Source organism: Mesoplodon densirostris, chromosome 1 (genome assembly GCF_025265405.1).
Source record: "Mesoplodon densirostris isolate mMesDen1 chromosome 1, mMesDen1 primary haplotype, whole genome shotgun sequence".
Taxonomy (NCBI): Eukaryota; Metazoa; Chordata; class Mammalia; order Artiodactyla; family Ziphiidae; genus Mesoplodon; species Mesoplodon densirostris.
The window spans coordinates 203,981,107-203,996,097 of NC_082661.1; the positions used below are offsets into that span (position 1 = coordinate 203,981,107).

General features: G+C 39.6%; 1 protein-coding gene across 2 annotated transcripts in view; it reads right to left on the reverse strand.

The window, feature by feature from the left end:
* Nucleotides 1–326: 326 nt before the first annotated feature.
* The window catches only part of PDGFC (platelet derived growth factor C), a 211,266-nt gene continuing 196,601 nt past the window's right edge, over nt 327–14,991 (reverse strand). The window contains exons 5-7 of one of the 2 annotated variants that reach the window (XM_060114551.1): nt 14,570–14,777; nt 9,698–9,915; nt 327–2,461 (exon numbers count right to left, since the gene is read on the reverse strand). In XM_060114551.1, coding sequence (XP_059970534.1) covers nt 2,345–2,461; nt 9,698–9,915; nt 14,570–14,777 — 543 coding nt within the window. In that variant the 3' untranslated portion in view covers nt 327–2,344. The remainder of the gene's footprint in view (nt 2,462–9,697; nt 9,916–14,569; nt 14,778–14,991) is intronic. The other variant, XM_060114547.1, reaches the window with a different exon arrangement.

Here is a 14,991-nt window from a genome sequence, read left to right on the forward strand (position 1 = left end):
TATTGATACACATATGTATAACTGAATCATGCTGCAGTACAGCAGAAACCAACACACCATTGTAAATCAACTCTACTTCAATAAAATAAATTAAAAACAAACAGTTGGAAATGCTGGATTGAACACAGTTCCACCGATCACTGCTCTTAGATTTCAGAGCCTCTTGACTATGCTAATGAGAGTTGTCAACTGCCCAGAGGGAGAGGCAGTGTAGACCTTCCAGGGGAGCAGTTGGGCTGTATCTAATCAGCCTCCAGGGGGCTGCAACAAAACTATGAAAATAAGTCAATAAGACAGAGCATGTATTTTCACTTTTTATTTGTCTTCCACATGGTTGGCCGCAGGGTAGGACTGCCTGGTGGAAAAGTGCCGGAAAGGGCATTGCCTTGGAAGAAGAGTCTGGGACCTAGATGGCTCCCAGGCAAGTTCAAAGGCAGGGGTCAGGTGTTGAAGATAACAGCCTGCATAGAGATCTACCTCTGAAACTGAGGCCGCCACCTGGAGGAGTGTCGTGTAAATTGTGTGGATCCACATGCCACATGGACCTGGGCTCAGCCCCTCTAGTATCAGCCATTGGAAGTGGAGACAAGAGTGGAAAGTTACAGGATCCCCGCCCACTGTCAGTTTCATACTACCATATAAGTTATCATCAAGCATTTCATTAACCACACGCAACTCCAAACCATCTGCAATTTAATTTACCAACAATTACTATCAAGATGACTGGGAAAAAGAAAACTACTGCTCAAAAGCACTGGAGTCCAGGGGCAGGAAAGTCTCACCAGAAATGGTCACTTTTCTGCCTGTCTTTTGAATTGATACCAGCTTTTGCATAATAAAAATCATGGTAACACAAAAGTCTGTCGCTTTTATTTTCTTGGCATTTAGAGACAAATCTTTCAAACACACACTCAGTTTCTCCCCGAAACAGCCGCATTCTTTTATTTGGTGATTCAACACATTTTTAATTCAAATAGTCACCACTTAACCTAGGCACAATATTAAGCATTTTACAAGCAAAGGATCTGACTGATTTTCTTTTTAATTGCCAAAGAGTATAATAAGTGAATCGGTTAAAGGATATACTTCTGTACATAAAAATATTCATGTATTTATACAAGTGTATGGAACAGAGTTTAAAGACAATCTAACTGGGACATCACAATAAATAGGATGTGGTCCTGCAGGACAGCCAAGCATGCTTTGTCAGGAGGCTGTCAAGTCTCTTTTTTCAAGGTGCTTTATGTTCTACTGAGCTAGGCTCACATTTCCCAGAATAAGGGTTAGGGGTTAGTAATTCCTGGATCTGGATGCCTACGGGAATATGCTGCTTCTCGCTGGCGTCTCCAATAAGAGGAGTGGAAGATGACATATTTATTTATTTTCCAAGAGTCTTTGCAACTTATCAAATTCTATCCATTTCCCATGTCAATATTTTAAAATACAGACTGATCTAAGCTCTAGCACCATACAAGAAGGAAATACATGTATTTTTTTCAGAGCAACAATATTTTATATCATCTTTGTCCCTCTGGCTATAACCATTCTGTTTAGAAAAATTTACCAAGCTAAAAATAGTTGATCTAGGTTGTCATAAAAAAGAATATTAAATACCTTTGGTAAAAATAGATATATTTAACAAGATTAGAAAAGCAAACAGTTATAATGTCAAAAGGAGACTATAAAAATGTACACAATAACACAAATAAACCAACTTATAAAGTGAAGATAAGGCCACTCTTCTTCTCAGGTTTTGTCTGTTCCAAACCGTGGATGGAGGTCTGTTCTTCTAAATGGTAGATATCTGAGTAAGAAATAGGGAAAAATCCAGTCTTTCCTATCAGTGTGACACAAGTTTAATTCATGGCAACACAGTTCTTTTTTAAAACCCACGTTGGTAGAACTTAGAACACTCTGGCTTATGCATGTGAATATGAGAAACAATCCCAGATTTCTGTGATTGTAGGCCCAGAGCAGGGGGCTTTAGAGTTAAGCAAGGCGACAGAACCAGGGGCTTAGGGGTGGTGTTTCCTGTGCTGACATGAACCTAGGCCACATCCAGACAAGAGACACAGACGCAGCCAAGGGCCCACGTGGGGACTTTGCCACTAACTAGGAATCTACAAGGTTCATCCTTTCACCGGCAAGGACTTTTCTCCTGTCGTGGGGCCTCTCCTCCAAAGGGCTGTTGCACAACCCCTAATTCTGCGTGGTATCTCCTCTCTCAGAACACGCTGTAAATCCTGAAGATGAAAGGGCCCTGGAAGCAACAGCCAGCCGGGATTGTGGATGGAGATAAGGCACGAGTTCTGTCGCAGTGGCAGCCCTGAGCCACCGCGATGCATTATCCCCCGGGGTTCCCCCTGCACACGCAGTCACACTCTTCATGGTGCTCCAGGGCCACGTCCGTGAGCGACTTATGCAGCCCCCGGACGCCCGTCTTCGGTCTCAACTGAAGGACCTGAAAGGGAACGATGGAAACCACCTTTAAAATCAGGCCACGTCTGCAACTTCTAATTTCATGGACAAGGTCAATTTCAGACCAGAATCTCGGGGCCCAACAGCGACCTACACATTTTAATTTTTAACTACTGAAGGCAGGATGAACATACTCCCCCACCCCTCAGAGAAATCAGAAATGATCGTCATCACTGTATGAAAGGAAGGACCTTTTAATACCAACGATTTGGAAGGAGGCTGCTCAGAATAAAGAACAGTCCTTACACAGAGAACGGACTTGTGGTTGCCAAGGGGGAGGGGGTGGAGGAGGGATGGAGTGGGAGTTTGGGGTTAGCAGAGGCCAACTATTACATACAGAATGCATAAACACCAAGGTCCTACTGCAGAGCACAGGGAACTATATTCAGTATCCTGGGATAAACCATCATGGAAAAGAATATGAAAAAGAACGTATATATGTGTATAACTGAATCACTTTGCTGTACAGCAGAAATTAACACAATGTTGTGAATCAACTATACTTCAATAAAATCAACTTAAAAAAAAAAGGGTCGTCCTTAAATGGAAAGACCCACCATGCCATGTCCTCTTTCCTTTACGCACCTAACTGTATTAGAAAGAATTTCACTTTGGTTAGGTGTCTTGGAACCACTAACACGCAATTCATTTTTCTGTTTGTTGGTTTCTTTCACTCATTCATTTATTCACACACTTAGCAAATATTTATCCTTGAAGTAAGGCAGGCAAGTACTGCGATGCTGTGAAAAGAAACATGGTCTGTAGCTGAGTCTGAGTCAATTATGCCGCTCATTAATGCCCTTGGCTAAAGGTCAAGTCCTCCATCAACTTGATGAGACGGATTACATGTACTTGGTAGACATCAGCCTCGGTCACAGCTAACTTTCTGCAGCTGGGTCCTAGTGCACTGTAGACGGTTTGGCAATAATAACAAGAATGTCTCTATTAAATGAAGTTATTTGCAGTTTGGATGGTTGAGATTCTTAACCAGAAATATAGCACAACGGACACTGATACTAAACACACCCTTTTCACACTGTGATGGAAGGACATGGCTATGTACTCTATAAGAGACTATCTGATATATCTGATAAGAACTAACTACTCAATGAGTATTATTACATTTTAGGTCTTAGGACAGAAATGGTAAAGTTTTAGAAATTATGTGGCTTTGGCTATGAACAAAGCCTAGAACAGAATAGCACAGAATAATATGAAGTTGTCCAGTTTCTCTGCTCTCTGGGTCTGACACGGATAACCTCATAGAGCAACTTCTAAAAGATATCATTGCTGGAAATATCCATTAATCCAAAAAGGCAAAGGTCAGGTTTTATGACTGTCTTACTTGAAGATTTAAAAAAGAAAAACAGAGACTGGTCCCTCATTTGGAGTACGTGGTCATATCGAAGTTTAATTAGCTAACATTTTTTGAATGCTTATGGGGTGCCAGGCGCTCTAATAATGTTTTTACATACTTTAACTCACAAGAATTCTATGAAGTAATTTACAATTATTACCCCTATTTTACATGTGAGTGAACAGAAGCTTAGAGAGAATGAGTGACACAGCCAGTATCTGTACTTTTGCCAAACAGAAATGATTAAAGTAGCAGTGATGGATACTAATTTCATCAAGACTCAGAATATTACTAGTCATACACTCTATTTATTTAGTAACTTTCTTCCTAGAGAGATAAACTGCAAAATCTTATGATAACAATGAGAAACAGTAAACTTTTAAAGATTTTCTATTACATTTACAATTCCAGAATAAAAATTACTAAGACTATTATGTTAATGTGAAACTGAACCCAATGAGTATTGAATATAGATCATGGGTTGGTACTGATTTCTTGTTTTTGACCAACATAAGGCAGTGTCAAAACCAACTTTTCTTAAGATGCTGGTGCTATACCTTAGTAGCACACTCGTGCTACAAATGGCTTCTGGAATGAGGTTGGGTGGAGATACACTGTGATATTGGCATAGATAATGTCTTTAATTCCTATGTCCACCTGTATACATTTTCCCAGTTGGCAGGGGAAAAATAACTATGAAAGGTAATGGTTAGAGAGGCCGCCATATTCAGCCCTGACAGTCAGTGACACCAGGCTGCAATCCTACAGTCTTTCCTTCCTCTGCAGTGCTTATATAACATGCATTCACCAAATAAACGTCCCCTCCCCATGCCCAGTTGTCATCCACTGATACCTGTGGATATTTACAAATAGCAGAAGAATCTCATAATGTTCCAGTGATGTTAAGGTCTTCTACGTGGTGTGGAGGGGTGGGTGATAATTAGTGTTTTCTCTCTTAATTCCCTTTGAAAGTTTGGATTTTGGGAGACAAAGAGAGACTTGGAAGATGACCAGCAGGTCCCAGATAATGTTGAAGAAGAGAATTTGGTTTTTAGGACATAGCTTATGACACAGAAAAGAAACAAGGTAGAAGCACATCTCACAAAAATGTTGAGGAAGAGGTTCAAACTAAAATTACGAGTCCATGAAAAAATAATCCAGGGGAAAGCTAAAACCGGAGACTGCGGACAGAACAGATCAGGCACAGAAAGACCCATCAGGAATGATGCCCAAAATTCTGGGCAGCATAGAACCTTGAATGATGGGACTCACTACTAGAATAAGGCAATTGAGTGGTATGTTTATTTCCCCCAAACAAAGAGATCTAAGCAAGAAAACACTACGTGTTAAGGAAAGAAGTGAAACTAAATATACGAGGATATAAATAAGGTGAAACTCATCATGCTGATTCAGAATGGAAACAAGAAGCAAATATGTGTCTTTTGTCAGAGTCTCCTATAGATCTTTTTGCCAGAAAGCGAATACCTTCCTAACTCTGGGCAAATTCATTAAATCTTTATTGATCATTTGCCATACTTTAATGAGGCTAGAACAGGGAGGAAGTAAAGATGAGTGAGACAATCACTAGCATATACTGAGGGCTTGAAATATGCCAGACCTCCTTCTAAGCCTTATTCATAATAAGGCACGAGGGGTGACAGCTCACTTAACAGATGGAGAAATCGAGGCCCAGGGGATGAAGTAATTTGCTCCAAGTCACACAGTTAACAAACGTCAGATTCAAACTCTGGATGCCCAGCGTTGGAGTCCCTGCTCTTGAGTGCTACACTGTGATGGGATCTTTACTCTTAGTTCTCAATTTGGGAGAAACAAATACAAATAAATAATTATGAAATAATAAAAGTTATCTTATAGAGATATCTTTAAAGTCCTACACATGCACAGCGGAGGAATGAGTTATGCTGGGATTGGCAGGAAACTCAAAAGTGTTTCAAGGAAGAGGTAACATCTAAGTTTATACATATGTAAAGCTCCTGTCTGGCTTTTTTAAGAATTCCTATTTGGGAGACTGGGAAATTAAGAAAAAACATTTTATGTTTTGGGCTAAAATGGCTTCCAATAAAGAGTATCTGGTGACTGATACAAAGAATCAATCTTAATGATACTATTATGCTATAATATTATACCAAAACACTACTACAGTAATATCATTATATTTTATGAGAATTTTAAGTCTGTAAACTTATTTTTGATACAATGGTTGAACAAAACGCAAGGAAAATGCTAAAGGAAAGCAAAAAAGGGAATAACTCAGTTATATTTGTAGTGATACAAATGGATACACCTCAGCTTAATATGCAGGGAAACTGGTATAATAGAGCTGGATGGAAGAGAGAAAAATTAAAACTCCTAAGCTCTATCTTTGCTTCTGCCTTGTCCATGAAGTGAGATAATCTTTAAACTGAAAATTGGAGCAATGATCATTAAAAAGAATTAAAGCCCAAGATGGGCTTAACTTTGAATGAGTTAAATCTCTAGATCCAGATTAATGGTTTTCGATGACTTAAGAACTAGTTTGAGTTATGTTTTCAAAAAATTTCACTTATTTAGGAGTAGTACCAGACTCAGAACTTACTTCCAAAATATAAGACTGAGAAAAATCTAGGCCTCAGAAATCATGAATTACACCAAACAAGGAATCATTTTTTCATAGGGTAATTTGATGGTTAACAAAATAACTATCACAGAAAAATTTATAATTCCCATAGAAGAGAACTGAGATGATTGGATTGGAGATGTCTATGAGAAATATGGAATAGGTAACCATGTATATTTCTGCACACACACATTAGGGATATTTGTGGGAAACTTGCACTACATGGACATACAATTAGATAAGCACCTGAAGTTGTAAGTGTGGACATGCAGATAATACATATAATCAACCCCACCTGAAGACTGGAGAGGCTAAATCAATACCATTCTGGAAGAAGGTCAGTGAGTGTCCAAGCACTGACCATGGCCTTTCCCTGCACAAGAACTTTATCTCAGACTTTAAAAGAGATACTGCACATTCTGGGGCAACTTTCTGGAGAACCCTAAAACTAATGGTATTTGAAAAGAAATTTACAAGTATAGGATGGGGGAGGATACACTTGATCTGAGGACTGATTCAGCTGCCCCAGAAGCATGATACCAACTCAGCATCTGATAAACTTGTTTAGAAAAGCTCTGGGTTTTACAGGTCATAGCAAGGTGAGTCATAAACCCAAGACTTGTTGGCTAAATCAGGTCCCCAAATACACCTTGCTTAGTAAGTCCCTGCTTTAGAAAGTTCAAAATGAAATGATTTTAGGTGGGGAAAGATCACCCCCGCTTAATTCCTACTCTCACCCTATTCTTTTACATTATGCCAACCAACTCTAAGATCTGCCTACCCTTTAAGGCCTTTTAACTTTCATGCGCTTTAGGGCTGTCACTGAGCTGGACCCTGGGAGGCCTTCCCAGAGCAGACCTCCTGGCCCGCCTGGCCGCATGTCCTCTGCCTGTCTTTTGTCTGTAGAAAAACTCTAGTCATTTAATCAGAGAAATGAGAAAACGCAGAAAGAAAGGAAAACAGTATGGCAAGACAAAATAATAACAGTTTAGCCATTAAGCAAAGTCAAGGACCTTTAGTTCCTCCTCACAGGCTACAGATGATATTCTGAGTCAGGTCCCTTGAGCTGTTTTGCAGATACTGAAACCGCCACCAGGTGGAAGAAGTTAACTGCATGCTGCACACAAGCATGTAGACCCCAGCCTGGTTGGAACCAGAAGGTTGATGATGTGGACTCTTGATGACCTCACCACCAACCAATCGGAAGAGTGTCCACCAGCTGATCACACACCTCACACTGTCTTTAAAAACCTGTCCCTGAAAGCCTTTGAGGAGTTTGGGTCTTTTAAGCACTAGCTTCCTCATCTCCTTGATTGGCACCTGCAATGAATACTGCACTTTCCTTCACCACGACCTGGTTCAGCAGCTTTACTGCCCCAGCAAGCAGACCCGAGTTTGGTTCGGTAACAAAACTACCACGTTAAGGGTTTCTTCTTGACTAGACTCCCAGTTCTCAGAGTAGCAACAAGCCATCCTCTGGGCAGAGTGGAGCTGGGGCTCCTGCAAGCTCACGAGGACCTCCTCCTGAACAGGAGTGCAGGCCGTTCCCAGCACAAGGATCTTTAGACGTGTGTGGTGTAGAAACAAAAGTGGAGTATGAGGATGGCAGTCAACAGTCCTACTTTTATCCCAGACTGCCAGTTTTGGATGTCATTTTCTAAAAATTGCCATCTAACAATTGTCAGAGAATAACACCTTTAGGAAAAACCTGAGAGATTATCATAGTTTGCACATATTTTACAAAGGTTAAGTGTCCTGTGGATGGTTACAAGTTAATGGTAGATCTAGGATGGAAACAGGGACCTTGTCTGGAATCCACTGTTTTTCTCTCACTTAATCAACTGCCAACACAATATTGGGGAAGAGATGGGCAACCATGTCACATGAGTGCAGCCACCTGTTCAGATTACACAACAGATGAGGGTTTCACCGACATCTTCACTCACAGGAAAAATCATTTCATTTATTAAGTGGGTATTTAGTTTGTGTTATTCTTTTATTTAGCAGAAAAAAAAATGAAAATGAATGAAGCCATATCCAAATGAAGTCGGGAGGTAGATTTTGGTTTGGTTTTGTGAAAATTAAAGTTTGTAAAAAACATTTTGTAAAAATTGAAGGTGAGCCATCAAGAAGGGATTGCTTCTGGATGTATGAAAACTAGGTGCTTCTGGGGAGGACTGGAGGGGGGTGGGTATCACCGGGGATAATGAAAATTTGAAATGTATAAACTCTAAGTCCCCAAGGCTCTGAAAAACAATAATTACTAACATTTAATATTGTATTTTCCTTACTTCCATGGAATAAAGGGAAGGATGAAGAATCCATAAAAAGCTTAACATACTATTTGGGGCACCATGAATAAGAGAAAGTTATAAATGATGAAATAACAGGAAGTATAATTATGAATATGTCCCTTGGAATTTATGTGCCCACATTGCCCCAAATGGAAAAATAAATATTAAAGATCTTTATTTTCTCCAAAATAGACCATAATTTACCTCCAAGTTTGTCTTTAAAATATTTTCCCTTCATATTTTGAAGAGGTGAAAAGTTTCACCCATGTTCCCCCCTGGAAAAACACAGTTTCTTTTCTGTATGAGACAGAAAACCTCCACTGAGTACCCATGATGTGCTATCAGAGGACAAGCTTTCTAAATCCTTGATGTCTGGTTTCCTGAGTCAAGGTCCTAACTAAAAAACAGGGACTTCCCTGGTGGTGCAGTGGTTAAGAATCCGCCTGCCAATGCAGGGGACACGGGTTCGAGCCCTGGTCTGGGAAGATCCCACATGCCACGGAGCAATGAAGCCCATGCGCCACAACTACTGAGCCTGCACTCTAGAGTCCATGAGCCACAACTATTGAGCCTGCACTCTAGAGCCCACGAGCCACAACTACTGAGCCCGTGTGCCACAACTACTGAAACCCACGTGCCTAGAGCCCGTGTTCCGCATCAAGAGAAGCCACCGCAATGAGAAGCCTGCGCACCGCAATGAAGAGTAGCCCCCGCTCGCCACAACTAGAGAAAGCCCGCGCGCAGCAATGAAGACCTAATGCAGCCAAAAAATAAAAAATAAATAAAATAAATAAATTTAAAATAATAATAATAAATGAAAACTTGAGCTCTTTGGTAAACCTTGGTTTTGTCTGCTCTGGTTTTCATGAAGACGACATCTCCCTTCTAAACCAAAATCCACTTCAGAGAGGCTGGTCTGTCATCTTTCGGGAAGGGAAAGGCTGTCCGTACCTCGTGATACTTCTTGGTGACTTTGCTGGGGACACACTGACACTCGCTGCAGGTATGCAGGCAGCACGCGCAGTTCCCGCCGCAGCGCTTCACCAAGAGACAGCCTGGCCAGAAGACGGTGTCGGTCCTCTTGAGCTCCTCCCGGATGGACACGGAGAAGTTGCGAGGCGTGCAGCTATAGAGTCGCACCTCCTCCTTGAGCAGGTTCAGGCCCAGCACTGCACAGCACACAGGGGAGCAGAGGAAGAGGCGGTCACGCTCTGAGCCTTGCGATTTCACCAAGCGCCCTCGCCCTCTCTCTCTCATACAGAAAGCTAGACATCTCCCGAACAATCGCCCCAATAAGAACCCTGATTATTTAACTAGGTCTTAGGGACATGCAGCTCGCAGCCTGGGCTTTCCGTTTTATGGCAAACAGAGCTTCCTTGTGACCCAGGGATGGATGAAGGGATGGCATTGTGCAGTGTTGAGGACGGAGCCTACAGAAGAGTTACCAGCTACAAACAGGAAACTTTCTAGAGAAAAAGGGGGCTACACCTTTTAACCTTTGGAAAAAAGTAAATAAGGGGGGCGTGGGAGGGAAGAATAGAATGTAAAACGAAAGCTTTGATGAAAAAGCAGATGCGATTTTTAGAAGGATGACAAGCTCCCGCAATGAATGAAGAACAACATACAAACACTTGTTGACAGAACCTTCTATAATCTTCCTGGCAACAAGAATCATAGAGTGTGAAAAGGAAATGAAGCAAATTAATTTCTGAAGACGGCTGAGTGGACCAGGAGTGGGGAGAAGGGCACGTTTTAAAGGAGCAGAAGTTGTTGGAAAGCACTGCTTCTGGCGTGTTGAGAAATTTTTGGACTTGGAAATTGAGCTTAACTAGACTCCTTTTCAGATTTCAATTCTCCTGGAGGGCAGAAGAAATGTCTAATTTATAACCACTGTCTCTATTCTTTTAGTAACTTGCTTAACTATGCTGTGTTTTATTCTTTAAGAGAGTACCTACATGTGAAGACCAAACCAAATATCCTTTCATTAGATTGTTGCAGTATATTCTAAAGGACCATTGTTATTAACTATAAAATGACACTGACTCAGTTAAATTATATCTAAATAACATATCATGTTTCACATGAGCTTATATATAACATATGAAGTAGCTGATAATTATTAGGATAAGCAATTCTAATATGATTTTAATTTCTGCTTTATAGCTTTCTCTTTTTTCCCCTAGAAATATTCAAATCAAAGCAATTCCAATAAAATTGAAGTTTTGAATAACATATAATTCATCAGAGCTTTCTTCCTTCAAAAACAAAGTTTTTATTAAAATTTAGGAGTACTATCTAAAATATACTAAACCTGGTTAAATACCTTTTCAGTAATATTGGCAACATTATAAATAATATTTTCTGGTTAAAGATAGCTTCAGATAATAATAATCACTACATAACCCAGCCTTAAAAATTAAGTGCCAACATTTTTAAATACTTTTAAAGTGACAAGGTAATTAGGAATCAAATGCTTGTTTTCTTAGCTAGGTTCTTCTTGGGTATGTGGTCAAGTTTTTCTAAAATGTCAAAGGAAGCCAATGTAAGTATTTTCAAGAAATATATTACAGCTTATGCAAATGCAATTGTCAATTACAAGCACACATAAACCATATGGTTGAATAAAACCTTGGTCAAGTAAGGGAAACATGGAGGAAATGCTAATTCAATAAGTTCATTTCAACATCTTATTCAGCTAGAAATTAGTTTTTCCAACTCAAGAGAAAATCACTGTTTTATTTGAGTATCTAAAGATTTCCCTTTCATCTGAAAAATGACCCTGTGACAGTAAAGCTTTTAAATATTTAAGAGGAAAAGAGTTCATTCTTTCGAGGGCCATTAAAGTGAAGCTTATCTCTAATAAAATTAATGAGATAATTAGGTTAAATGATGTCACGTATTTTACCTCATTTTATTTTGCCGAACCCTAACCTATGTCTATATACGTCTGCTGTTTCACTGTCAAAGCTGTATATGAGCTTCTTTGAATCTTTTCACTAGAAGTTAACATCTAGGCAAGGAGAGAGAAAACCTAAAACAAGCACACACATACAAAAGCCAGTTGCCAAAGTTTTTAATGCTTATTTAAGATTTATAGTTCTTTAGAATGTGAATGAAGCTCTTAGCTTTCAAAGGATATTCATCTACCTTAAAGAGTTTTAAACATACTATTTCATGAAACTAGAAAATGAGTCTGTATATGTTAGCTTTAAAGTGTTTACTTAACCACAATAAAAGGTTAGATGGATTTCCCAAGTGAACCAAGTTATGATACCTGCTACAATGTGAAAATTTAAACAGACTTTCAACTTAGCTTCCACTCATCTATCATGTTTGACACAAAAGTCAAAAGCCCTTTTTAAGTACTAGTTAAGCCTGACTTAAAAAATATGGGTTTTTCTTTTCTGTAGTAGTAAGGTATGAATGAACACGCTGAACCAGAGGAAGAAAGGGAAAATAAAGAAAAGGAAAGACATTAACACAGTCCCCTCTGGGCTAAAAATACAAGTAAGGACTTTACATTTAGCATATGTTATTTGAAATTTATGCTTCCTACTTCTAGGGCTTCAAACACATCTAAGCATCATTAGAATAAGTCACGTGACTATGATTGGTGTCACAAATTCTCCAAACATTGGGTAGAACATCTAGTCAAAAAACAAAGAGAGAGAGAGACATCATGTACCAACACATACGTTTTAATAACTTAACTGTAATAATGTGGAAGTTTCCCTCTGCAAAATATTTGTGAAGTAAACTTAGCCTTCAGATGCTTTATTTCCTTTTCATAACAACCTCCTAAGACAATACATGCATTAGCTTGTCTTTCTAAAGAATGAAGATTTGAAGTCTGTCGTCAATAAAAATTGTTTTTCTAATGCCTATTTTCTTGTTCAGATTCATAAACATTGCAAGTTTTCCTAAAGAGAGTAATACTGATTGAAAAAAAATTATGATCACATTTTACTTTGTCAGTGTTCATTCTTTTCAGAAACTTAGCCCAAGGATATTCTATTAATGTAATGCAATCTGAGGGTGGTCTTTCTAAGATGAATGTGGTAACGCTGTGATATGTTTATTCTGTGGAAAATCTATCTCAATCTCTAATTAGAAGCTTTTAAATGTTTTACTCCTCCTTCCCTTGTAGAAAGACTCTTGGGGGGGGGTTGGTTTTGTCTATAGAGATGTTATCCCACACCTGCATTTCAGTTTATGTAGAGTTCCAAAAATATACACTGCTTTGCTCACACTTATTTTACGCTTAAAAAGTTAATAGTTTTGGCAAACTGCAAAGGGCTTCAATTTGGAAAGTGTTAAATGAATATTTGAAAGATCTGGTTCAGAGCTGGGCCTTTTAAATACACCCTAGCCTCTGGCCAAATCTTCACTGAGCACCATGTAAGAGGTTCAGGCATAAAGGCAGGGATAGAGGGGAGATTTTCAGGCTCGTATCATAAGATCGGCTGTCAAAAAACTAGATCTGAGCTCAAGCCAGTTGACTCCCTCTGCTTCTTACGGATCCACGGGATAATCTACCTCAAATTTGCTAACAAAGGCTCTATTCAGGGGCGTTTCAGCCAGCCTTGCAAATCTTCATCTTCCCGTTCCTAAGTGGGAGGGAAAGGAAGTGTTGTTGTTGGTGAGTTATTTATCACGATCACATCCTATAAATATGTAACTGTTTTCAGCATCTGGACAAGATTCAGCTGCCTCTGGACATGAACAGCGATTTCCAATATCGCTGAGAGGAAACCAGGGCTGCTGGTCCAGCAGAATACCATGCTGGGCAAGTCCAAACATGATCTGCTGAGATGTAAGTCCTGATCAGAAGGGCTGCAACTCTTAGCAGGAGAGGGCAGGAATCGGGTTTCTTTCTGACCAGTCTGATGCAATCTGCTCCTGTGAGTCGCTCAAATTAACTAAAGACTGTGCTTTCTACAGACTTTCTGCAGACTGTCCTCCATTCTCTAAAGGGACCCTGGGTAGATTTCAAAGTTTCTGACAGACTGAAACAGATTGTCTGAGAGCTTTATAACTACCCAGTTACATTTTCATTTGTGTTTGAGAGGGATGATTTCCAAGTTTAGGGTGACTAGGAAAGTTACCTGACCTGAGAACAGATTCAGCGAACATTATTTCCAATCTCTTGACCATGTGGAATTAAGTTTAATTATCAACACTTTCACTCTTGAAGGGAGATGTGCTCATAGAATCAAAAGTGATCATTTCAGAAGCATATTTACATAGAAAACATTATCATGGTGTGAGTTCCTTTAGAGCATTATTTTCTCACAGTGACTTCTATCTTGGAAACTACAGTTCTGTTTTCTGGGGAGCCATTGTTATTTTTCATATTATTTAGAAAAGTTTCTAGGCTTAGGAAACGGAAATTGATATAATCCTGACTCATGGGGTCACGGCGGATACGGATTTTAATAGAGCTTTCCCCTTTTCTAGCCCTAAACCTGGTTTAGCAGCTACAATAATCTCTCTTGAATCTCTGAATCAATATACCCCAAGTACTAAGTTTGAATAAGCAATGTTTCTTGTGAAATGTATCCCAGGACTTCATTAAAATGATATTTCTGAATGAAAGAAATAACAGGAGTTTTCAACAAAAGCATCTCTTTTCATCTTCCAAACCCTCCTTTTATTTGTATTCTTACTTAATATGTAAATATGCTCAAATGTTAAGAAGGTGGATTATTTAAATTTATCGGGGAAGAATTTTAAACTCTCCTCATTAGAAGATATGGCAGAAGAATCTGAAACATTAGCTGTTAAGAAACTTAAATGAGGTTCTAACCTGAAGAGAGAGCTTACCTCTGGATTTTCTTCCAAACACAAAAGCCTTGCCCAGCAGTTGCCAAGTGGGCCTGTATAGATCTTCTAAGTCCAGCTGCCATCTATCTGGTTCAAGATACCGAATAAGATCTTCCAAGGTGCTAAAGGCAGTTACAGCGTTGTTAAGCAGGTCCAGAGGCAAAGCTGCAGCGGGCAGCACGGAAGGACTCACAGCTTCTGTCAACTGCTGAAAGTAAAACGAATCCAGTGTCAGATGGCAACCGTTTGAAAAAAGATGTGTTCCTTCTGGACTCACGCACGTGGTTAGATACAGGCAGACTAAGGCCGCAAACACCTGGAAGTGAAATTGTATTCAACCCCAGTGAGGAGTAAACTACTCTGCAAAGATTTCATGCAGATGAACTTGGACGGAGTTTCTGTGGGAAAAGATTTTCAATGGG